The sequence below is a fragment of the Protomyctophum parallelum genome (assembly GCF_964188405.1).
Source record: "Protomyctophum parallelum genome assembly, chromosome: 22".
NCBI classification, from domain to species: Eukaryota; Metazoa; Chordata; class Actinopteri; order Myctophiformes; family Myctophidae; genus Protomyctophum; species Protomyctophum parallelum.
The window spans coordinates 32,536,614-32,562,527 of record NC_139714.1 but is presented as its reverse complement, the minus strand read 5'-3'; the positions used below and the strand labels follow the sequence as shown (position 1 = coordinate 32,562,527).

The window sequence follows — 25,914 nt, the reverse complement described above, 5'->3', positions numbered from 1 at the left end:
CGCGCAAAATGGGTTAATACTAGTCATTATTGATGATGGAATTTATAAAACTATCAACATTATAATACTTATTGTCTCTCATTATAAACGCTGTAGATTCATAGTTCATAGTAAGTGTATTACTGTTTTAAAACAAGCTTTGTGGTCAAACTGCTACATGTATTCTGTAATGTGCCGTTATCACAAGATGGCAACATATCGCCGCCATATTGTAAAGTGAGTTGTAAAATTACCTAAAATAAAAATCCACAATGAAAATAAATATCATCCACGTGATTTTAATCAAGCAACACAACCGAAACGGTACAATGATTTGTAATAATAATTTAATCCTTAAGCAAAAAGAGGGAAAATAAAAACAGTTACTTGGGGACCCATTTTCAACGTGTTCATGGCCCCCGTGGGGCCGCGCGCCGCGCGTTGAGAAACCTCTACATTAACCCCTTCACGTCCCCTCAAGCGGAACACACGTTACTAATAAAGATCATTTGTGATAAAGTAATAAAGATAATCTGTAATAAAGATCATTTGCATTTCATTAACGAATCCGTAAAATAAAGATAAACTGTCTGTATTCATGCACTTACTGTGTGTTACATTCACTGGAATGTTCTTTAATAAACATCTGTGACCAAATGAACCCCAACCCCATGCCCTTCAGGTGCATCTGTGACCAAATGAACCCCAACCCCATGCCCTTCAGGTGACCAAATGAACCCCAACCCCATGCCCTTCAGGTGACCAAATGAACCCCAACCCCATGCCCTTCAGGTGACCAAATGAACCCCAACCCCATGCCCTTCAGGTGACCAAATGAACCCCAACCCCATGCCCTTCAGGTGCAAACAAAACACAATAGCGGATCTACAAGCTCGCAGCAGTTACTACGTTGAATCAGATCTAATTAAGGGAAACATTTGAACTGTAATTCTAGTCGAAGCAACAACAAAACCAAAGACGATTCATAAAACAATGGGGGGGGGGGGGTCTAGGAATAGATCGATGGGTTATGGTTAGGGTTAGGGGGTCTAGGAATAGATAGACGGGTTAGGGTTAGGGGTCTAGGAATAGATAGATGGGTTAGGGTTAGGGTTAGGAGGTCTAGGAATAGATAGATGGGTTAGGTTAGGAGGTCTAGGAATAGATAGATGGGTTATGGTTAGGGGGTCTAGGAATAGATAGATGGGTTATGGTTAGGGGGTCTAGGAATAGATAGATGGGTTATGGTTAGGGGGTCTAGGAATAGATAGATGGGTTAGGGTTAGGGGGTCTAGGAATAGATAGATGGGTTAGGTTAGGGGGTCTAGGAATAGATAGATGGGTTATGGTTAGGTTAGGAGGTCTAGGAATAGATAGATGGGTTATGGTTAGGGGGTCTAGGAATAGATAGATGGGTTATGGTTAGGGGGTCTAGGAATAGATAGATGGGTTAGGGTTAGGGGGTCTAGGAATAGATAGATGGGTTATGGTTAGGGGGTCTAGGAATAGATAGATGGGTTAGGGTTAGGGTTAGGAGGTCTAGTTCTTCTTCATGGAGTTCAACACCCTCAGGATGTGCAGGAACAGGTTGACTATGTCCAGGTAGAGGTTGATGGAGGCCAGGATGTGCTCCTCAGGAGACAGCTGGTTCATCAGCAGGCTGGTGTCGAAGATGATGAACCCACAGAACACCAGAGCTCCAAACGCAGCGTAGAGAAGCTCCATGCTGTCGTCATGGAAGAACATCTACAGGAGAACATGGAGACACAACATCATGACACGTCTCTATGGAGACACAACATCATGACACATCTCTATAGAGACACAACATCATGACACATCTCTATGGAGACACAACATCATGACACATCTCTATGGAGACACAACATCATGACACATCTCTATGGAGACACAAACATCATGACACATCTCTCTCTATGGAGACACAGCATCATGACACATCTCTATGGAGACAACAGAACACCAGAGCTCCAAACGCAGCGTAGAGAAGCTCCATGCTGTCGTCATGGAAGAACATCTACAGGAGAACATGGAGACACAACATCATGACACGTCTCTATGGAGACACAACATCATGACATCTCTATGGAGACACAACATCATGACACATCTCTATGGAGACACAACATCATGACACATCTCTATGGAGACACAACATCATGACACATCTCTATGGAGACACAACATCATGACATCTCTATGGAGACACAAACATCATGACACATCTCTCTCTATGGAGACACAGCATCATGACACATCTCTATGGAGACAACAGAACACCAGAGCTCCAAACGCAGCGTAGAGAAGCTCCATGCTGTCGTCATGGAAGAACATCTACAGGAGAACATGGAGACACAACATCATGACACGTCTCTATGGAGACACAAACATCATGACACATCTCTATGGAGACACAACATCATGACACATCTCTATGGAGACACAACATCATGACACATCTCTATGGAGACACAACATCATGACACATCTCTATGGAGACACAACATCATGACACATCTCTATGGAGACACAAACATCATGACACATCTCTCTCTATGGAGACACAGCATCATGACACATCTCTATGGAGACACAGCATCATGACACATCTCTATGGAGACACATCTCTATGGAGACACCTCCATGAGGCGCCTGATGGAGGGGAAAGGAACTGGTCTCTATACTGCCTCCCCCTGGCCAGCCGGGGCGCCTGATGGAGGGGAAAGAAACTGGTCTCTATACTGCCTCCCCCTGGCCAGCCGGGGCGCCTGATGGAGGGGAAAGGAACTGGTCTCTATACTGCCTCCCCCTGGCCAGCCGGGGCGCCTGATGGAGGGGAAAGGAACTGGTCTCTATACTGCCTCCCCCTGGCCAGCCGGGGGATCTGATGGAGGGGAAAGGAACTGGTCTCTATACTGCCTCCCCCTGGCCAGCCGGGGCGCCTGATGGAGGGGAAAGGAACTGGTCTCTATACTGCCTCCCCCTGGCCAGCCGGGGGATCTGATGGAGGGGAAAGGAACTGGTCTCTATACTGCCTCCCCCTGGCCAGCCGGGGCGCCTGATGGAGGGGAAAGGAACTGGTCTCTATACTGCCTCCCCCTGGCCAGCCGGGGGATCTGATGGAGGGGAAAGGAACTGGTCTGAATAACGTGTTCCTTCCATGCGTCCGGCCGGGGAAACTGAAGCAGGTGAAAAGAAGCGGCTTGGACTCCTCATGCATTGAAGGAAGCATGAGCAATGAGAGTGTGTGTGTGTGTTAGGCATGTGGAAAATAATCGATACGTATCGATTCATCAATTATGACGTGCGCGATGCGAGTGAATCGGTTCATTCACTGTGTATCGGTAAAATTGACGGGTGGAATCTCGATGCATCGTTCGCGGAGTGCTTGCATCGGTAAAATCCGTGGTTACACCGTTTTTTCATGGTAAATGTCACCCTATCCTGTGTTTCCGAGGCGCTTTGAACGTACCATTAGAAAAGGAAGAAAAAAAAAGGTCTCTCGCAGCGCACACAGTCAGTGAACAGAAGCTACCGTACGACGGTGCAGTCGTTGAACACAGGCGTGGCGCTTTAAGGCAGCCGCAGTGTTTGTCGTCGGCGTGTGCCCTCGACTTTTTAAGTGTTTTATTTAGGTTTTAGTTGTTTCTTATTTTTATTTCTTCAAGGCAGCTTGCTGGGAATTGTTCTTGCATCATGTGTCGCCATCGGGAAAACTAATTGGAAATGGAAGGAGTAAATAATCGCAAATACTCTCCGCACTTCCTAAAAGGTCTAAGGAAAAGCACAGCCCAGCTGAATGGGAATACAAAACAAATGCTGGAAAGCCTCGGGATTATCCGCAAAAGAAGCCGGGCAAGAGGATCCAAAGCCGGTAAAAACAGACAGCAAAAAATAACAATTTTAGAAGGACACAGACCGAATCCTAAACATAGGAGGAAACGGGTGAGTGTCCTGTCTGAAATACGCTTTGAAAAACCGGAGCGAGAGCAGCCCCGAATGCCAAAGCTAACCCTCTGTAATGCAAGATCTTTGATAAATAAGACTGACGAATATGAACTATTGCTGCAAACGCTAGATGCAGACATCGGATGCGTTACTGAAACGTGGGCTCACGATAACATACCGGATGATTCGCTGTCGATCAAGGATTACCAGCTCTTTAGGAGAGACAGAAATGGAAAAAGTGGAGGGGGCGTGGCTGTGTACTGTCATGATAGACTGCAGGCAAAAAGGAGAAGGGACCTGGAGAGCGATGACATTGAGTGTGCATGGGTCCAAATACAACCGCGTCGGACCCCCAGCAGTGTCTCAACTATGTTTGTGGGGAATCTGTATCACCCGCCCTGGGCAAACAAAAAACTGTGCCAGGATAGAACTCTGGAGTATTTAATAAACACTATAGACGCAATTAAAGTGTCTTTCCCTAATATGGGATTATATTTATGTGGAGATTTCAACAAATTGCCCACAAAAATGTTAACCTCCTCCCACCCTGATATTCGGCAGGTAGTTAAACGCCAGACCCGAGGGCAGGCCATCTTGGACTTGATTTTTACAAATATGGCCAAACTGTACAGTCCCCCATCCACCCTTGCCCCCCCTGGGTGCCAGCGACCATAAATGTCTGGTGTTGAGCCCATTAAACACAACAGGGCAGAAACAACAGGTGAAGCGGAGGAGGGGCCGGTTAGTGACTACAGAAAGAAAAGAAGCTCTGTCAACATGCATCGCCATGACCAACTGGTCTGCTGTATATGAGGCTGAGGACATCACCGCCAAGGCAGCAAGTTTTAATAACTATATACAGACAGCAATGGACATATGCATGCCTGTGAGACAGAAAAAAATAACAACTGCGGACAAACCATGGATGACGGAGAAAATAAAGCAGGCTATAAAGAAAAGACAAAAAGCCCATAATAAATGGGGTAAAGTGGGAAAATGGAGAGAAATCAGAAACTCCGTCCAAAGACTCATACACAAGGCAAAAACCAAATATTATAAAAATGAAATGCAAAATCTAAAGAAAAAGAACCCTAAGGAGTGGTGGGACTTTATAAACAAAGGCCTAGGACGAACTAAATCACCGGAAGTAAAAATCAGAATACAGGGAGTAGAGGAAAATGAAGTTGCAGAAGCCCTATTGTGTCTACCCCTTACCTAGACCTCCCACACAGAGTGACATCTGCAGCATAGGTGAGATGAAGCTAGCCCTTACTCGGCTGGACCCCCGGAAAGCAAGTGGGCCGGACGGCATCCCAACCTGGCTGCTTAAAGAACAGGCAGAGGACCTGGCCCCGGTCATTACACATCTGGCCAACTGCTCTTACCAACAGGGGTGTGTTCCCAATATATGGAAAGAGTCAAATGTCTGTCCCATACCCAAAGGCCAAGACCCTGGCTCAATCTCAGACTGGCGTCCCATCTCTCTAACCTCCTGTGTTGGCAAAATAATAGAACGTTTTGTCTTGAAAAAACTTATGCCCACAGTGCTCAACGTGTGTAAAAACCAATATGCATATCTGCCCAAGCACAGTACCACAACAGCCTTAGTCAGAGCAATGCACACCTGGCTCACTGAGACCGACTCTAAACCAACAATGGTCAGAGTACTGTTGGCAGATATGTCAAAAGCATTTGACCGAATTGACCACGGGACCCTGATGCAAAACATACTGGACTTAGCACTATGCCCATCTCTGACAGCCTGGCTACACAGTTACATCACAGGGAGGAGACAAAGAGTGGCGGCAAATGGGGCCCACAGCCCCTGGATTGAAGTCACATCTGGGGTGCCACAAGGGGGGGTCGTCTCCCCATATGTCTTCCTCCTCTATATGGCTACCCGGGACGCTGTGTTTGAGGACACTCTTGATGTTGGATACGCAGATGACATCGGGCTGTCGAGAGCGATTCCCATATCTAGCATCATGTCAGACACATCAATGCGCCTGGAGGCACAAAGGCTGGACGAATGGGCAGAAAAGAACAAAATGATGCTCAACGGGAAAAAGTCGGTTGAACTCAGAATATGTTTCTCACGGAACCCACCACAACCTCCCCCGCTTATGCTGGGGGGACAGGAGGTACCTGTTGTGGAAACATCAAAGTATCTAGGATACCACCTTGACCAAAACCTGACTGGAGATGTGCACATTGAAAATGCAATAAAAACTGCCTCTAAGCGGCTGCACTATCTCACGGTTATGGCGAGACACGGACTACCTGCAGATGACCTCGTCACCATCTACACCACTCTCATCAGGCCGTGTCTGGAATACAGCTCAGTGCTCCTAGTGGGCTGCTCTAAGAAACAACAGGCAGAGCTAGAGCGAGTCCAGACACGTGCCTGCAAAATCATCAAAAGAAGAGCTGGTAACATCTCACAACCCCTACCATCACTCCAGAGCAGGAGGGAGGAGGCTGCAGTGAAGATGGTCAAGGACATGCACGATGAACAACACCCTCTGCATGACCTGCTACCTCCAACACGAGGCAGCTGCACTGCCAGGACTTTGAGGAACCAACACAAGCTGGCTGAACCCGAACCCAAGGCCAAGACCAACAGGCTGAAAAATTCAACAGTGCACACTGCAGTCAGGCTATATAATGACACTATTTAGCTGCACAAAAACACAGTATGGCCACCTGAACTGCATACATGACCATGCTCTGCTGCCCTGAAAATGTTTAACCTTATAATTGTGTGTTTTTAGTCTATTTTATTATTATTATTATTATCATGTATCAATTTGTAAAGTTCTGCAGTTTTTTCAGTGGGGCCTCGGCTCCACTGCAAGCATGAATTAATAAAGTCAAAGTCAAAGTCAAAGTCAAATATTTATATAGCAGCATCAAAATCTTTACATTTTTGAATACTGTACATACTGTACACAACCCAAATATGGGTGCCCGGCCTGAGGGGGTAAGATACCAATAGGGGTTCCCGCCCAGAATGGGTTAAACAAGAAGCACCACCTTTACTCTTTAGCTTTATAAAATTGCTGTCCGAGTAGCTTTGTCCGTCGATCAGTTGACTTTTCACTGTAGCGCTGCGTGCTGGACTGCTCGTAATGAATCTGATCCACACTCCACAGCTGTGCTTGCTGATTATCCGATGCAAATCTGCGTTGCGATCATCATCAATTTGTAATTAAAGAAAGCTTCTGCAGTCTGCACACACGTGTACTAGTACTACAACAACGCACCTCGGATGATAGTATGCCTCCCGTTTAAAGTCGTTTACAACTTTCCACTGTCCAGCTTTCCCCTGCTGTTCTCTGGGATAGAAGCCTTATTTATATTCTGCAGCAAGACGGTGTCGCACGCCTAAAATTGCAGATCCACAAGCTCACAGCGGGGCGTGGATGAGACGCGTTGTGAGCTTGTACATCTGCTATGTATTTATAACGTTAATAATACATGCAGGCCAGGGTCTTCAATGTTTTTCAGGTCAACCAAGGACCACTTAGCTGAGAGTGAGAGAGATCAAGCAGGGACCCCCACTATACATAGGCAATTATATTATAAAACTGTGTTGCAGATTAAACTAGACATAGACTTGTTTGACAGCACTACAAGTGTGACCTGTAATTTTTGTTTTGTTTATTTGTTTCTTTTCTATTTATTTGTTGGTAACATTAATTGATGAACGATAGGCTATTACATTTTAATCTCTTGAACCCTCTATACTCAAAACCTCAAATTGACCTTTGAGATATAATAATTATACTATAGCCTATGATTATTAGTAACAATTCCACAATAACCAGCAGAGCAGACCCTTTGTTTACTTACAGAATTATATAAGTTGGGTTGTTTAAGATGCAGAGCTATAATACTAACCTACAGTAAAACAATAAATTGCTTTGAATTTAAATGTAATGCATTTTTACATGTTTTGGGAAATTAATAGAGCTTTAATATAAATCCTTTCTATTGTGATGAATCGCCATCAAATCGCATCGTATCGGTAGAGGGGTGAATCGCATCGTATCGCATTGATTTGAACTAAATAGTTATCGCATCGCATCGGGAAGAGGGAGAATCGTATCGCATCGTATCGCCAGGGGATTCCATGTATCTCTAATGTATCGTATCGCTGGCAGTGCATCGAGATGCGTATCGAATCGTGAGATGAGACGAGATTCACATGCCTAGTGTGTGTGTGTGTGTGTGTGCGCGTGTGTGTGTGTGTGTGACACTCACCCTCATGAAACCAGCAATGATCAGGATCCACAGGCAGGCAAACAACCTGAAACACATTTATAATATTATTATTATTTATTAGATTTATTAGATTCAATTATATGTTATTACACGGCTTGGTTGAATGCTTGATTCTGATTGGTCAATCGCAATAGACGAGGCAGTTCCAAAAAAATATTTAATTTGATCAACACTCAATTCCTTGTGGGAAGTTTAGGGTTTAAGGTCTAAACCCTCTGTGGGAAGTTTAGGGTTTAAGGTCTAAACCCTCTGTGGGAAGTTTAGGGTTTAAGGTCTAAACCCTCTGTGGGAAGTTTAGGGTTTAAGGTCTAAACCCTCTGTGGGAAGTTTAGGGTTTAAGGTCTAAACCCTCTGTGGGAAGTTTAGGGTTTAAGGTCTAAACCCTCTGTGGGAAGTTTAGGGTTTAAGGTCTAAACCCTCTGTGGGAAGTTTAGGGTTTAAGGTCTAAACCCTCTGTGGGAAGTTTAGGGTTTAAGGTCTAAACCCTCTGTGGGAAGTTTAGGGTTTAAGGTCTAAACCCTCTGTGGGAAGTTTAGGGTTTAAGGTCTAAACCCTCTGTGGGAAGTTTAGGGTTTAAGGTCTAAACCCTCCATGGGAAGTTTAGGGTTTAAGGTCTAAACCCTCTGTGGGTTAGGTTAGGGTTTAGGGTCTAACCCTAAACCCTAACCTAACAAACAAACAAAAACATTTTTAAAATGTTTAGGGGGGCTAGTGTGTGATATGAAATGTGAAGCACTGAGAAAACTGTTGCGCCTTTCTTCGTCCTTTTCTTCTCTTCAAACTTGACTGACTACGGTAGCGGTGGTCTCAAAAACATAAGGGGAACTTTGACAGGAAAAGACTCGCTCACCGTATAGAAAAATAAGTAAAACTCCTTATAGACTGAGACTGAGAAAAATATTTTTTCTTTTATTTTATCATGCTGTGCTCATGGTGCTCTGTGCTCATGGTGCAATTAAAAAGCAAACGTTTGGGTCCTCAGACCTTCGTCAGTGCTGTATGGTTTTTCACAGACAAAGAACTTACTCTTAAAGAGCTCCAAAACAATACAGCTCAGGTGCTGAGAATTACTAATTGGTGACATAACCTGATTGTGGGCGTGGACATTACAGAAAGGATATACAAAATCACAGTTATAATATAGGAAACAGGAATATTGCATACATCACATGTTGACAGACTTATACAATCACTTTTTAAATATAACATTTTACTTTATAGGTAGCACTGGCGGGAGAGATCTTCATTCAAGCCATCGCTGGATTGACAGACTTTAAATAAAAAATCCATCTAGATTCAGTTTGGAGGAGTTTAGTGTCTAAATCTCCCCCTCTTCTAGATGTCTTAATTTGATCAATGACTGTGTAAGACAGATCTGCTACGGAGTGACGGGCTTCCATGAAATGTCTGCATGGCGACAGGAGATTTGATGTCCTTATGCGTCTGATGGCACTCATGTGTTCTATGACGCGTGTGCGGACTGCCCTAGATGTTTTGCCTACGTACTGTAGATTACATTTACATGTGATCATGTAGACTACATTAGAGGAACTACAATTCACAAATTGTCCGATAGTGTATTGTTTGTTAGTAACTGCACTTGTAGAGAGAGATAGAAAGCAGGGGGAAATGCGGAGCGTAATGACCACTTTCAAGACAGATGTATCTGGTGTTGTGTTTATAGACAACTAAGACGTTTAAGACAGATGTATCTGGTGTTGTGTTTATAGACAACTAAGACATTTAAGATAGATGTATCTGGTGTTGTGTTTATAGCCAACTAAGACGTTTAAGACAGACTTGCCCCGGGCAAACCTGGCAACCGTTAGTGTCAAGCCCTGTGTATGGCTGCGTGGTCATTGTTTCAGACGGACGGACGGACAGACAGACAGACAGACAGACGGACGGACGGACGGACGGACGGACGGACGGACGGACGGACGGACGGACGGACGGACGGACGGACGGACGGACGGACGGACGGACGGACGGACGGACGGACGGACGGACGGACGGACGGACGGACAGACGGACGGACGGACGGACGGACAGACAGACAGACAGACAGACAGACAGACAGACAGACAGACAGACAGACAGACAGACAGACAGACAGACAGACAGACAGACAGACAGACAGCTGTCTCACCCTGCTCCTAGCTTGCTGAAGTCTCTCTTGGACTGGAAGGTGTAAGCGGTCAGCCCGATGAACACAGCACAGGTCAACACGAAGGCTTTGAGAACGATGGAGTATTCATAGAATGTTACTGTGGAGAGAAATAGTATTATTATTATTATTATTATATATATGCTGAATATCTATTAACCCATTCTGACCTGACCTGAGATCAGATTCTAAAAATATCTTCTACATCCTGACAGTTTTCTGAAAAGGCTATGTTTCTATGTCAGTCGTTCTTCTTGTAATGTGACGCTAACACCAAAAAGGGTTCCCGTACAGAATGGATTAATTATGACCAATCAATGCTGAATATCTATTGATTATGACTAATGTTTCATTATAAGTCACATCCGTTTCTTGTTCTCCTGCATAACTTCCGGGGTATGATGATGATGTCACACTACATGTGCTATGATGTAATCAATAACATGTTTTTTTTTTAAAGAAAAAATAACACTTACCAGCTGTTGCCACGGACACGGCCTCCAGCAAAGTCTAGAAGAATAGAGATAAAAGTTGATATGTCTGTTCTTTAGCCCATTCTGACCTGAGATCAGATTCATGCGAGGTTTCCGCCGGACACACACTGGTCTGATGAACCCATTCTGACCTGAGATCAGATTCTAAAAATGTCAGTCGCTCTTCGATTTTTCAAAAATAGCAGACCTACAAGCATATCGCGCCACTCGGTGGCGCGATATGAGCTTGTAGATCTGCTATTTTTAAATAGCTAAAGCATAACATGATGCTGACACCAAAATGGGTGCCCGGTCAGAATGGGTTAAGATAGGCAATGCACATTACATTAGGCAATGCACATTACATTAGGCAATGCACATTACATTAGGCAATGCACATTCGTTAGATAGGTTAGTGGTTAGAGTATCTGGGTTAGTGGTTAGTGTATCTGGGTTTGAGAGACAAACATGTAAACTACTAGATTACAGCCACGTTGTCAGTTGTCATAATATTGTAGCTCTGTTCGGGACTGTTGCGTGCGAGCGTGTGTGTATGTGCTTGTGTGTGTGTGTGTGTGTGCGTGTGACTGTGCGTGTTAGGGCATTCATTTAAAAAAATCGATGCATCGATTTCATTAACACAAATCGATTCAGATTAGAAGTCGAAAGTTGAAAAAAAATAAAGGAAAAATGCAATTGTTTTCCCCCATATCATATTTTTTGCTCTCTCTGTGTGTGTGTGTGTGTGTGTGTGTAAAGAATTCAAATGTATTATTGTCATGGACAGAAGTCATTCTTTCTCTTTGCATAACGCACCAGAGCGCACTCGCCTATTAGTTTGCATTGCATTCAGAACGCGCCTTTAATTAAGAACCTGACTGCAGCTGTGTGTGTGGCTCTCAGCGGTGTCCCACTATTGACTGGCTGAATTTTAACTGCGTGTCAGAGAAGTAACGGATAGAAGCGCGCAAACTTTATCCCCAAACGATATCCCCCCCCCCCCCTCCGTGCTGGAAATAAAACATCTGGGTTTCCGAGGCTACATCCGTGCTGACCAGGCCAGTTTCATAATATAGATATTCCACTGTTACTTTCTTAGCTTACGCATGTTTCATGATAAATGCTTTTATGTGATGTATTCCCATGCTTTTGTTCTTGCTTAAATGTAAGTCGCTCTGGATTAAGAGCGTCTGCTAAATGCCTAAATTGTAAATTGTAAATTGTCTGACGCAATGACTGTCCCGTTTCTGGTTTAGATTTACGCACGGGACGCATGGACCTCTCCGTCTCCGCTCAGCACGGGTTGTTGTTTATTTGCATGGCTAAGAAAATAAGTAACAAACTGATGTTAATATATAGACCTATGTCTTCTATTGTGTTCTGAAGGTACCAGTGGTACCAGTGGTCTGTGTACCAGTGGTCTCTGTGTACCAGTGGTCTCTGTGTACCAGTGTGCGACGCACATTTGCTTGTGGGCCTGCACCGTTTAGTATTCACTATTACAGTTTTATGTTTTGATAATCAGCGCTTTGCCATATAGATGATACAGCACTATATGCTATACTTTAGCTATTGAAAAATAGCAGATCTACAAGCTCATAGCGCGCCACCGAGTGGCGCGCTACGAGCTTGTAGGTCTGCTATTTTTGAAAAATCGAAGAGCGACTGACAGGATTGAGAAGACATTTCATAGAATCGTTCCCAGGTCAAAATGGCGTTAATCACTTGAGCTATAATTATACTCTGTTGATGTGACACGTCAACGTAGGTCGTAAAATAAAACAACAACCGCTTCTGATGCCAGACGTATTTTTGAAAAATCGAAGAACGACTGACACGGAAACATAGCTTTTTCAGAAAACTGTCGGGATGTAGAAGAACATTTTTAGAATCTGATCTCAGGTCAGAATGGGTTAAGGTTCCCCCCCCCCCCGCCATAAAACGATGCATCGACTCAACTTCGACTTTACTGTCTGACAAGTCGACTTGGACAAATCTCAACTCGTTAATGCCCTAGTGTGTGTGTGTGTGTGTGTGTGTGTGTGTGTGTGTGTGTGCGTGTGCGCGACTGTGCGTGCGTGCGTACTCACAAAGGTAAACAGCAGGTAGAGATTGACAGGATGTTGATGTCTGTAGACAGCCAGAGCCAACAGGAGAGCCAAGGAGCCCAGAGCTGAGACCAGCACCACCGCTGGACTGGAGGAGTCATTACATCTTTATTAGTATTATTATTATTATTAAACTTTGCAGTAAATAAGTTTCAATCAGGGACCAAGAACAGCTGGGTATGTGTGTCGGCACATTCCACTAGCCAATGAGAAACCGCCGTTCTCGATGACATAACTAAAGTACGTTTCTAAATTGGTCGACAGGGGGGTTTGTATCGGCCGGAAGACCATGGAGGCTTTCTATTGGCTGGGTGTTTCTATTGGCTGGGTATGTGTGTATGTCGGTGTACTCCACCAGCCAATGAGGGAGGAGTGAGTGTTTCTATTGGCTGGGTATGTGTGTATGTCGGTGTACTCCACCAGCCAATGAGGGAGGAGTGAGTGTTTCTATTGGCTGGGTATGTGTGTATGTCGGTGTACTCCACCAGCCAAATAGGGAGGAGTGAGTGTTTCTATTGGCTGGGTATGTGTGTATGTCGGTGTACTCCACCAGCCTATGAGGGAGGAGTTACATATTACATATTAGCATTACCTGTTATGAACGAAGCTCTTGATTGGATCACACAGCATGAACACAGCACATGTGACCGTGGTGAGGATGATCTGAAGAGACAGTATGGAATACACCTTTCGGAGAAACCCTGGAAATATAAAGATTATTAATTATTGATCTATAATTATAAATATATTAACCCATTCTGAACGGGCACCCATTTTGGTGTCAGCATCGTGTTATGCTTTAGCTATTGAAAAATAGCAGATCTACAAGCTCATATCGCGCCACCGAGTGGCGCGATACGAGCTTGTAGGTCTGCTATATTTGTAAAAATCGAAGAACGACTGACATTTTTAGAATCTGATCTCAGGTCAGAATGGGTTAATCAGACCAGTGTGTGTCCAGTGGAAAACCTCGTATGAATCTGATCTCAGGTCAGAATGGGTTAAGAATCAAGATCTATTCTGTACGCACAGGATGGAATACACCTTTACGGAGAAACCCTGGAAATATAAAGATTATTTATTATTGATCTATAATTATAAATATATTAAGATCTATTCTGTACGCACAGGATGGAATACACCTTTACGGAGAAACCCTGGGAATATAAATAATAATCATGAATGTTCTAAAGGGCATTTTGTGGTGCCTAAGATAGAAACCCCATTAATTTGTACATGATTTGGTTTTCAACCCTTTTCACATCAAGGTCCATTATTTATTTATTCAGCATCTAGCCTCTCAGACCCATCTGAGCCACGGACCACCATCTGATGACATTTAGCCTCTCAGACCCATCTGAGCCACGGACCACCATCTGATGACATTTAGCCTCTCAGACCCATCTGAGCCACGGACCACCATCTGATGACATTTAGCCTCTCAGACCCATCTGAGCCACGGACCACCATCTGATGACATTTAGCCTCTCAGACCCATCTGAGCCACGGACCACCATCTGATGACATTTAGCCTCTCAGACCCATCTGAGCCACGGACCACCATCTGATGACATTTAGCCTCTCAGACCCATCTGAGCCACGGACCACCATCTGATGACATTTAGCCTCTCAGACCCATCTGAGCCACGGACCACCATCTGATGACATTTAGCCTCTCAGACCCATCTGAGCCACGGAACCACCATCTGATGACATTTAGCCTCTCAGACCCATTTGAGCCACGGACCACCATCTGATGACATTTAGCCTCTCAGACCCATCTGAGCCACGGACCACCATCTGATGACATTTAGCCTCTCAGACCCATCTGAGCCACGGATCACCATCTGATGACATTTAGCCTCTCAGACCCATCTGAGCCACGGACCACCATCTGATGACATTTAGCCTCTCAGACCCATCTGAGCCACGGACCACCATCTGATGACATTTAGCCTCTCAGACCCATCTGAGCCACGGAACCACCATCTGATGACATTTAGCCTCTCAGACCCATTTGAGCCACGGACCACCATCTGATGACATTTAGCCTCTCAGACCCATCTGAGCCACGGACCACCATCTGATGACATTTAGCCTCTCAGACTCATCTGAGCCACGGACCACCATCTGATGACATTTAGCCTCTCAGACCCATCTGAGCCACGGACCACCATCTGATGACATTTAGGCTCTCAGACCCATCTGAGCCACGGACCACCATCTGATGACATTTAGCCTCTCAGACCCATTTGAGCCACGGACCACCATCTGATGACATTTAGCCTCTCAGACCCATTTGAGCCACGGACCATCATTTGATGACATTTAGCCTCTCAGACCCATTTGAGCCACAGAACACCATTTGATGACATTTAGCCTCTCAGACCCATCTGAGCCACGGACCACCATTTGATGACATTTAGCCTCTCAGACCCATTTGAGCCACGGACCACCATCTGATGACATTTAGCCTCTCAGACCCATCTGAGCCACGGACCACCATCTGATGACATTTAGCCTCTCAGAACCATTTGAGCCACGGACCACCATTTGATGACATTTAGCCTCTCAGACCCATCTGAGCAACGGACCACCATCTGATGACATTTAGCCTCTCAGACCCATTTGAGCCACGGACCACCATCTGATGACAATATTTTAAACCAATAATCAATATGATCGGTAACTTATATAATTTACCACAGAAACACATCAACCAATGATGACATCTTTAACCACAAATAGCAGATCTACAAGCTCACAGCGAGTCACCATGCAACGCGCTGTGGGCTTGTAGATCTGCTATGAAAATGGACAAATGGTACAATATTATACCATCCATTTGATTTTAAATTATTAACGTGTTATTTAACATTTCACAAAGGTTGGTCTTTTTCCACTCGCAGAGACAAAGCCTGCCTGTCTGTCTGTCAGACAGACAGGGCGTTGAGGGGGAGGGGAATCCCAACTGTGAATGTAATCAATCAATATTCAATCATTAATCAATAATGTAAATAAAACCCTTCTGGGGTTATTAGGGTTTAGCCCCTATCCGACCCACACACGTACAGACCGTGACTGCAATCATACAGATTAAATAATTAAACAACTTCTGTAGGCTTACCTTTAAATGTCTGGAACTGCACCGACCATTTTTTACACATGATCTAACTCCCCAAATGATAGTTGTATTATAATAATGACTGAGTATAAAAGGTTTTAAAAGATAATTACATTGAATTAAACTCACCCATCCTGACATGGACAGGACAGCAGCAAAGACACAATCATTAGTTCCATAGTTATAATAAACTAAATGTTTTATAAAAGGTATTATAATTAAATTAAACTCACCCATCCTGACATGGACAGCCGCAGTAGCCACGTTAGTTCCATAGTTGAAATCATCTTCTATTGAACTGCGAGGATATTTCTCTGTAGACATGATGTTGTTTAACGTTTTACAAATGTAATAATGACGCTGTTTCGTGTCTTAATCTATAAATATAATGTTGTTGAAAGTCTTAATCTGTAGATAAGATGTTGTTTAACGTGTGACTAATCTGTAGATATTAAACTAATGTTGTCCTTCTATAATAAAAGTATAGAACGATAATAAATGCGCTGTTTGTTTTCTTTCTGTTGACACAATAATCCACCGTTTCCGCGTCTGTATTGCTTCCGCCTACGTAACGTTACAGTCAGGCTGACGTTAATCCGCAGATCCGCCTAAAGGAGCGACAGCGACGCCTGCTGGCCAGGAGGCTGCAACGAACAAAACATTATATTACTGACGTTTTTGAATGATTGATTGAAATATTAATATTTATTAACAGTTTGCAGAATTACAGTACATTTCACAAAGCACAAACTCAATACAAAGACTGTTAACTGTGAGTGGACGACCCAATTAAGCATTACACTTGTTTACAAGAGGGGTCCACCATGTTCAATTCATCAATGACGGAAATAAACAATAAGTAACACAACATTTTACTGACTAAAATAAACAATAAACTCAATTAATGATTACCAAGTGAAACTGTGGTTTTACTAATTCGTTTTACATGAGTTATACTATTAGTATAACTCATGTAAAAACGAATTAGGCTACATTTGTATAATTAAATTATACAAATTTACTCAGAGTTACAGCTGGTCCATTTGGTTATATGTTACATAATGCTAGAGTTACAGACCTGTAAGGGTCCATTTGGTCCATGTGTTACACTTGTTTGTTTGTTTGTCATGTTTATTTCGAATATGCCAATAAACAGAACATTTCCTTGCATTTCACAATGAAAAATAATTAAAAAAGAAATAAAAGGAAAATAATAAAATAAATAAATCTAAGCATATCCGAAAAGGAGTGAGAAGAAGTAAAAACTTATAAACTCCCACCCCTCTATACCTGAAATTACTTGCTGTATTCTGTGCCAGTTAAGCTGCTCTTCAAGAGTAATACTAGTATACATATAAACATATGAACACCCATATTCTTACACACATACATCCATATTATACATATCCAAAGATTGTCTATTTTAATATATAGACAATTTAATACCAATATAACAAAACATTCTACACAAATATAATATAATATAATATATAATATACATAAATATAATATATTTTGAGTACTCAATTTTCTTCCTTGAAAATCTTGAAAATATCATGTTTTTGTATATTGCTTTAAATTGATTGATGCTTGGACATTGCTTTTGTTCCTTGCTCAAGCTGTTCCAAAGTGTTACACCAGAAATGGAAATGCAGAAACTTTTCAATGTGGTATTACGATTTAAAGTTTTAAAGTTGAGTTCTCCCCTCAGATTATAACCCCCCTCCCGATCATGAAACAGATTTTGAATATTTGCTGGTAATTTATGGTTCTTGGCTTTGTACAAAACATTGTACATTGTTATTGCTATCTGGTACGCTACAATGTACACTCGATTATGGTATTGCAATAATCGCGGTATCTTCACCTAATCTAATTAATTCATGTTTTAATTATTATTATGATGCTGTTTTGAAGTATGTTTTGGTTGTTTTTGCTTTAAATACGGTACTTGTGAGGTCACCGGCCACATTAGGACAATGCACTCACCTCTTCACGCCCTAGCACTCACCTCTACACCTCCTATCACTCACCTCTACACCTCCTATCACTCACCTCTACACCTCCTATCACTCACCTCTACACCTCCTATCACTCACCTCTACACCTCCTAGCACTCACCTCTAAACCTCCTAGCACTCACCTCCTAGCACTCACCTCTAAACCTCCTATCACTCACCTCTACACCTCCTATCACTCACCTCTACACCTCCTAGCACTCACCTCTAAACCTCCTAGCACTCACCTCCTAGCACTCACCTCTAAACCTCCTAGCACTCACCTTCTAGCACTCACCTCTACACCTCCTAGCACTCACCTCCTAGCACTCACCTCTAAACCTCCTAGCACTCCTCTAAACCTCCTAGCACTCACCTCCTAGCACTCACCTCTAAACCTCCTAGCACTCACCTCTTCACCTCCTAGCACTCACCTCCTAGCACTCACCTCTAAACCTCCTAGCACTCACCTCTAAACCTCCTAGCACTCACCTCCTAGCACTCACCTCTAAACCTTCTAGCACTCACCTCTACACCTCCTAGCACTCACCTCTACACCCCTAGCACTCACCTCTACACCTCCTAGCACTCACCTCTACACCCCTAGCACTCACCTCTACACCTCCTAGCACTCACCTCTACACCTCCTAGCACTCACCTCTACACCTCCTATCACTCACCTCTACACCTCCTAGCACTCACCTCTACACCTCCTAGCACTCACCTCTACACCTCCTATCACTCACCTCTACACCTCCTAGCACTCACCTCTAGTCTACACCCCTAGCACTCACCTCTACACCCCTAGCACTCACCTCTACACCTCCTAGCACTCACCTCTACACCTCCTAGCACTCACCTCTACACCCCTAGCACTCACCTCTACACCTCCTAGCACTCACCTCTACACCCCTAGCACTCACCTCTACACCTCCTAGCACTCACCTCTAGTCTACACCCCTAGCACTCACCTCTACACCCCTAGCACTCACCTCTACACCTCCTAGCACTCACCTCTAGTCTACACCCCTAGCACTCACCTCTAAACTCCTAGCACTCACCTCTACACCCCCTAGCACTGACCTCTACACCTCCTAGCACTCACCTCTAGTCTACACCCCTAGCACTCACCTCTTCACCCCTAGGACTCACCTCTTCACCCCTAGGACTCACCTCTTCACCACTAGCACTCACCTCTACACCCCTAGCACTCACCTCTACACCCCTAGCACTCACCTCTACACCTCCTAGCACTCACCTCTACTCCCCTAGCACTCACCTCTACACCTCCTAGCACTGACCTCTACACCTCCTATCACTCACCTCTACACCTCCTAGCACTCACCTCTACACCTCCTAGCACTCACCTCTACTCCCCTAGCACTCACCTCTACTCCCCTAGCACTCACCTCTACACCTCCTAGCACTCACCTCTACTCCCCTAAGACTCACCTCTACACCCCTAGCACTCACCTCTACACCCCCTAGCACTCACCTCTACACCTCCTAGCACTCACCTCTAAACCTCCTAGCACTCACCTCTACACCCCCTAGCACTCACCTCTACACCCCCTAGCACTCACCCCTACTCCCCTAGCACTCACCTCTTCACCCCTAGGACTCACCTCTACTCCCCTAGCACTCACCTCTACACCTCCTAGCACTCACCTCTTCACCCCTAGCACTCACCTCTACACCCCTAAGACTCACCTCTACACCCCCTAGCACTCACCTCTTCACCCCTAGCACTCACCTCTACACCCCTAAGACTCACCTCTACACCCCCTAGCACTCACCTCTTCACCCCTAGCACTCACCTCTACTCCCCTAAGACTCACCTCTACACCTCCTAGCACTCACCTCTACACCTCCTAGCACTCACCCCTCCAGGCGTCCATGGTCATCCGAGGCAGGGAGGTCGTCTGAGGTGGCAGCCAATGAGCACAGAGGTGGGTGTGGCTGTTGTCCTAATTTGGGCATTGACGTCACTAAGTCCGTCCGTGAGGCGTCGGAGTTCTCCTTATATGTTCTCCTTATATCGTCCGCATCACCTGCTTCCTCAGAACCAATCGGAACCGACCCACTGCATCTTTACGTGCCACACGGGCGACACCAGAGGGATAACATTCTCGTGAACGGTTTGGCATCGCGCAGAGCGAGCGGAAAGATGTCGGTCAAGCGACCGACGGACAACAAATTGCAGAAGAAGGACCACAGGCAGATCGTGCGCGCCAAGCAGCTGTTCAACTACCGCGTTCAGCACTTCAAGAGCAGCTACGGGCCGACCGTGGCGCGGTGCCAGGCGGCCTCCCGGGGCCCGTCCTCCTCCAGCCTCAGCACCGACTCCCTGGCCGCTCCTCCCGCGGGACTCGGCCGGTCCCCGGGCACGGGCGGCGGCGGCGGCAGCGCCACGGATCAGGACGTAGCAGCGTCTCCTCCTCCTCAGAGGAGGAAGCAGACTCTGGCGGAGCTGAGGGCCGAGAAGCAGACTCTGAGTCAGGAGCTGCGGTCGGCGTGGCAGGCCGAGGCCGCCATGAGGCACATCGTCGCCAGGAGCACCGGGCCGGAAGCGGAGCGGGAGCAGGAGGAGGAGGAGGAGGACGTGAGGGAGGCGCTCGGCGACGCGGTGAGCGGCTTCAACGCCCTCAAGGAGTCTTTGCTCCGGGACCACGAGGACCTGGAGAGGCAGTGGAAGGGCCTGGTGGGCAGCGAGGCGCGCGACGAGAAGGACAAGCTGCGCCAGCAGATGGACGCCCTGCAGCTGAAGCTCAACGCCACGGCGGGAGAGCAGAGGCGCTTCACGCGAGACTTCCAGGACAGCTTCCGCCGGCTGGCGGACGACTTCCGCCGCGCCAAGGGCGAGATGGAGGCGAGCGACTCGCTCGTCCGGGAGAAGCAGCAGCAGGGCCGCGACCACCAGGCGCTGGCGCAGAAGTTCAGCGCGCTGGTGCAGAAGGTCAAGGACATGGAGGAGAAGCTGAAGGCCACCAGGACCAGGTTCCAGCAGGTCCACTGCTCGCTGCTGGCCAACCAGAAGGCGCTGGCCGAGACCACCGAGGAGAAGGTGAGGGTGGCGTGCCAGCTGGACAGCGTGAAGGGCGAGTGGCTCGGCCAGGAGCACGCCTGGTTCGTGGAGAAGAACGCCATGGCGGAGAGCCGGCGGAGCCGGATGGCCTCCATGGAGCGCGGCTGGACGGAGGAGAGGGAGGAGCTCTTCTCGGAGCAGAAGGCCGTCACGGAGCACCTGTTCACGGCGCAGAACCGCGGCGAGGACCTGGACGAGGAGCTGGTGGCCGCGCGGGCCGAGATGCAGGAGCAGCGGGCGGCGCTGCGCCACAAGGAGCAGAACCTGGAGACGTCGGCGTCGGACAACCGGAGGCTGAAGGAGGACGTGGCCGAGAAGGACGAGGCGCTCTTCAGGTTCCGGAAGAAGGTCAAGGCCAAGGACACGGAGATCAACGAGCTGCGCAACGAGGTCCGGGAGCTGAGCGACGAGCTGGACCGACTGCTGGACCGCAAGAAGAAGAAGTTCACCCTGAAGGGAGTCATCAAGAAGGCCCTGCAGAAGATATGATACTGTAGGACACTTTAACCCAGGTTCTGACCTGAGATCAGATTCATACCAGGTTTCCACTGGACACACACACACACTGGTCCGATTAATGTAGGGTTAGGGACAGGAGTAGACTAATGACGTGAACAAACTGGTTAGATGGGATGTTTAGAAGACTGAATAAATAGACTGGTTAGAACGGATGTTTAGAAGACTGAATAAATAGACTGGTTAGAACGGATGTTTAGAAGACTGAATGAATAGACTGGTTAGAACGGATGTTTAGAGATATGATACGATAGGTTACCTGAATGTACGATGGTCTACACCAGCGTGATCTAGTATGAGAGTGGCGACACTATAGCGTCCACTCCCATTGTAACAATGGAATGAGGAAGTGCTCATTCTATCTCAATGGGATATTTCCAAGGAACTATAGCCCATAGCGCCCGCTTTGTCTCAATGGGATACATGGCAAATGGTGCATTTATGTAGCGCCTTTATCCAAGGCGCTTTACATAGTGCATTACATTCACACATTCATACACCGATTGCGGCGGAAGCCATGCAACCAGCACATCGGGAGCAATTTGGGGTTCAGTCTCTTGCCCAAGGACACTTCGACATGTAGACAGGAGGAGCCGGGATTCAAACCACCGACCCATGGATCATTGGACGACCTGCTCTACCTCTTGAGCCACAGTCGCCCCAATGTGTGGGACTATAGCCCGTAGCACCCCGCTTTGTCTCAATGGGATAGTTCCAATGTGTGGAACTATAGCCCACAGCACCCCGCTTTGTCTCAATGGGATAGTTCCAATGTGTGGAACTATAGCCCATAGCACCCCGCTTTGTCTCAATGGGATAGTTCCAATGTGTGGAACTATAGCCCATAGACACCCCGCTTTGTCTCAATGGGATAGTTCCAATGTGTGGAACTATAGCCCATAGACACCCCGCTTTGTCTCAATGGGATAGTTCCAATGTGTGGAACTATAGCCCATAGACACCCCGCTTTGTCTCAATGGGATAGTTCCAATGTGTGGAACTATGGCCCATAGACACCCCGCTTTGTCTCAATGGGATAGTTCCAATGTGTGGAACTATGGCCCATAGACACCCCGCTTTGTCTCAATGGGATAGTTCTAATGTGTGGAACTGTAGCCCACAGCACCCCGCTTTGTCTCAATGGGATAGTTCCAATGTGTGGAACTATAGCCCATAGACACCCCGCTTTGTCTCAATGGGATAGTTCCAATGTGTGGAACTATGGCCCATAGACACCCCGCTTTGTCTCAATGGGATAGTTCCAATGTGTGGAACTATGGCCCATAGACACCCCGCTTTGTCTCAATGGGATAGTTCCAATGTGTGGAACTGTAGCCCACAGCACCCCGCTTTGTCTCAATGGGATAGTTCCAATGTGTGGAACTATAGCCCATAGACACTCCGCTTTGTCTCAATGGGATAGTTCCAATGTGTGGAACTATGGCCCATAGACACCCCGCTTTGTCTCAATGGGATAGTTCCAATGTGTGGAACTATGGCCCATAGACACCCCGCTTTGTCTCAATGGGATAGTTCCAATGTGTGGAACTATGGCCCATAGACACCCCGCTTTGTCTCAATGGGATAGTTCCAATGTGTGGAACTATAGCCCATAGACACCCCGCTTTGTCTCAATGGGATAGTTCCAATGTGTGGAACTATAGCCCATAGACACCCCGCTTTGTCTCAATGGGATAGTTCCAATGTGTGGAACTATGGCCCATAGACACCCCGCTTTGTCTCAATGCGATAGTTCCAATGTGTGGAACTGTAGCCCACAGCACCCCGCTTTGTCTCAATGGGATAGTCTCAATGTGTGGAACTATGGCCCATAGACACCCCGCTTTGTCTCAATGGGATAGTTCCAATGTGTGGAACTATGGCCCATAGACACTCCGCTTTGTCTCAATGGGATAGTTCCAATGTGTGGAACTATGGCCCATAGACACCCCGCTTTGTCTCAATGGGATAGTTCAATGTGTGGAACTATAGCCCATAGCACCCCGCTTTGTCTCAATGGGATAGTTCAATGTGTGGAACTATAGCCCATAGCACCCCGCTTTGTCTCAATGGGATAGTTCCAATGTGTGGAACTATGGCCCATAGACACCCCGCTTTGTCTCAATGGGATAGTTCCAATGTGTGGAACTATGGCCCATAGACACCCCGCTTTGTCTCAATGGGATAGTTCCAATGTGTGGAACTATAGCCCATAGACACCCCGCTTTGTCTCAATGGGATAGTTCCAATGTGTGGAACTATAGCCCATAGGCACCCCGCTTTGTCTCAATGGGATAGTTCCAATGTGTGGAACTATGGCCCATAGACACCCCGCTTTGTCTCAATGGGATAGTTCCAATGTGTGGTCATTAGACTGTAGATGTATGACTGTTTGGTAATGAATGATGAGAACAACGCTGGGATGAGATGTCTACACAGACCAGGAAATGATCCTCACGGACCAATCAGATTAACTGATGCTTCCTCCTCGGGCACGTTTTTTGGTTTTTTGTTGTCCATAAGGCCCTCCCAGCCCCAGGAGGACATCTGTAAGCCACTTGTTAGTAATTCAGAGTAAATGTACTTTGTACCAAATAGTATTACAGTCAGTAGAGAAGTGCTGATTGATGGGATCAGTAAGGGGTTAAAGTTCATTATCAGATTACTACAGTCGGTGAGAACAGACCAGACTAAATGTTAATGATTGACAGATCAGGTTAAAATGCCCACATGATTATATAGTCCCACTGTGTGTGTGTGTGTGTGTGTGTGTGTGTGTGTGTGTGTGTGTGTGTGTGTGTGTGTGTGTGTGTGTGTGCGCGTCTGTGACTGTAACCCTGACAGGTGTCAGAGACTAAAGATGATGTGTTTGATTGACAGGTAAAGATGAGTGATTCTGGTTGGAGAGAGGAGGACGGAGCTGACAGACCACAGAGAGAGGAGGACGGAGCTGACAGACCACAGAGAGAGGAGGAGAGAGCTGACAGACCACAGAGAGAGGAGGACGGAGCTGACAGACCACAGAGAGAGGAGGAGAGAGCTGACAGACCACAGAGAGAGGAGGAGAGAGCTGACAGACCACAGAGAGAGGAGAGAGCTGACAGACCACAGAGAGAGGAGAGAGCTGACAGACCACAGAGAGAGGAGAGAGCTGACAGACCACAGAGAGAGGAGAGAGCTGACAGACCACAGAGAGAGGAGGAGAGAGCTGACAGACCACAGAGAGAGGAGGAGAGAGCTGACAGACCACAGAGAGAGGAGAGAGCTGACAGACCACAGAGAGAGGAGAGAGCTGACAGACCACAGAGAGAGGAGAGAGCTGACAGACCACAGAGAGAGGAGGAGAGAGCTGACAGACCACAGAGAGAGGAGAGAGCTGACAGACCACAGAGAGAGGACGGAGCTGACAGACCACAGAGAGAGGACGGAGCTGACAGACCACAGAGAGAGGAGGAGAGAGCTGACAGACCACAGAGAGAGGAGGACGGAGCTGACAGACCACAGAGAGAGGAGGAGAGAGCTGACAGACCACAGAGAGAGGAGGAGAGAGCTGACAGACCACAGAGAGAGGAGGAGAGAGCTGACAGACCACAGAGAGAGGAGGAGAGAGCTGACAGACCACAGAGAGAGGAGGAGAGAGCTGACAGACCACAGAGAGAGGAGGAGAGAGCTGACAGACCACAGAGAGAGGAGAGAGCTGACAGACCACAGAGAGAGGAGGAGAGAGCTGACAGACCACAGAGAGAGGAGGACGGAGCTGACAGACCACAGAGAGAGGAGGAGAGAGCTGACAGACCACAGAGAGAGGAGGAGAGAGCTGACAGACCACAGAGAGAGGAGGAGAGAGCTGACAGACCACAGAGAGAGGAGGAGAGAGCTGACAGACCACAGAGAGAGGAGGAGAGAGCTGACAGACCACAGAGAGAGGAGGAGAGAGCTGACAGACCACAGAGAGAGGAGGAGAGAGCTGACAGACCACAGAGAGAGGAGGAGAGAGCTGACAGACCACAGAGAGAGGAGAGAGCTGACAGACCACAGAGAGAGGAGGAGAGAGCTGACAGACCACAGAGAGAGGAGGACGGAGCTGACAGACCACAGAGAGAGGAGGAGAGAGCTGACAGACCACAGAGAGAGGAGGAGAGAGCTGACAGACCACAGAGAGAGGAGGAGAGAGCTGACAGACCACAGAGAGAGGAGGACGGAGCTGACAGA

At 46.6% G+C, this 25,914-nt stretch overlaps 1 protein-coding gene across 1 annotated transcript; it reads right to left on the bottom strand.

The window, feature by feature from the left end:
• Positions 1 to 982: 982 nt before the first annotated feature.
• tmbim4 (transmembrane BAX inhibitor motif containing 4) lies at positions 983 to 16,642 on the bottom strand. Its single transcript, XM_083757900.1, has 9 exons — positions 16,338 to 16,642; positions 13,573 to 13,681; positions 12,963 to 13,068; positions 10,876 to 10,909; positions 10,382 to 10,499; positions 8,212 to 8,257; positions 1,508 to 1,725; positions 1,309 to 1,332; positions 983 to 1,024 (listed from the first exon to the last, which is right to left on the bottom strand). Exons 1-7 carry the CDS (start codon positions 16,426 to 16,428, stop codon positions 1,519 to 1,521), a joined length of 711 nt encoding a protein of 236 aa, XP_083614026.1. The 5' UTR covers positions 16,429 to 16,642; the 3' UTR covers positions 983 to 1,024; positions 1,309 to 1,332; positions 1,508 to 1,518.
• Between the last annotated feature and the right edge of the window lie 9,272 nt (positions 16,643 to 25,914).

Coding starts and splice junctions, on each gene's coding strand:
- tmbim4 (XM_083757900.1), bottom strand. CDS start 16,428: ATGTCTACAGAGAAATATCCTCGCAGTTCAATAGAAGATGATTTCAAC. Junction 10,500..10,875: donor CGTGTCCGTGGCAACAGCTG/GTAAGTGTTATT, acceptor TTCTCTCCACAG/TAACATTCTATGAATACTCC. Junction 1,726..8,211: donor TCATTGCTGGTTTCATGAGG/GTGAGTGTCACA, acceptor GTTCTCCTGTAG/ATGTTCTTCCATGACGACAG.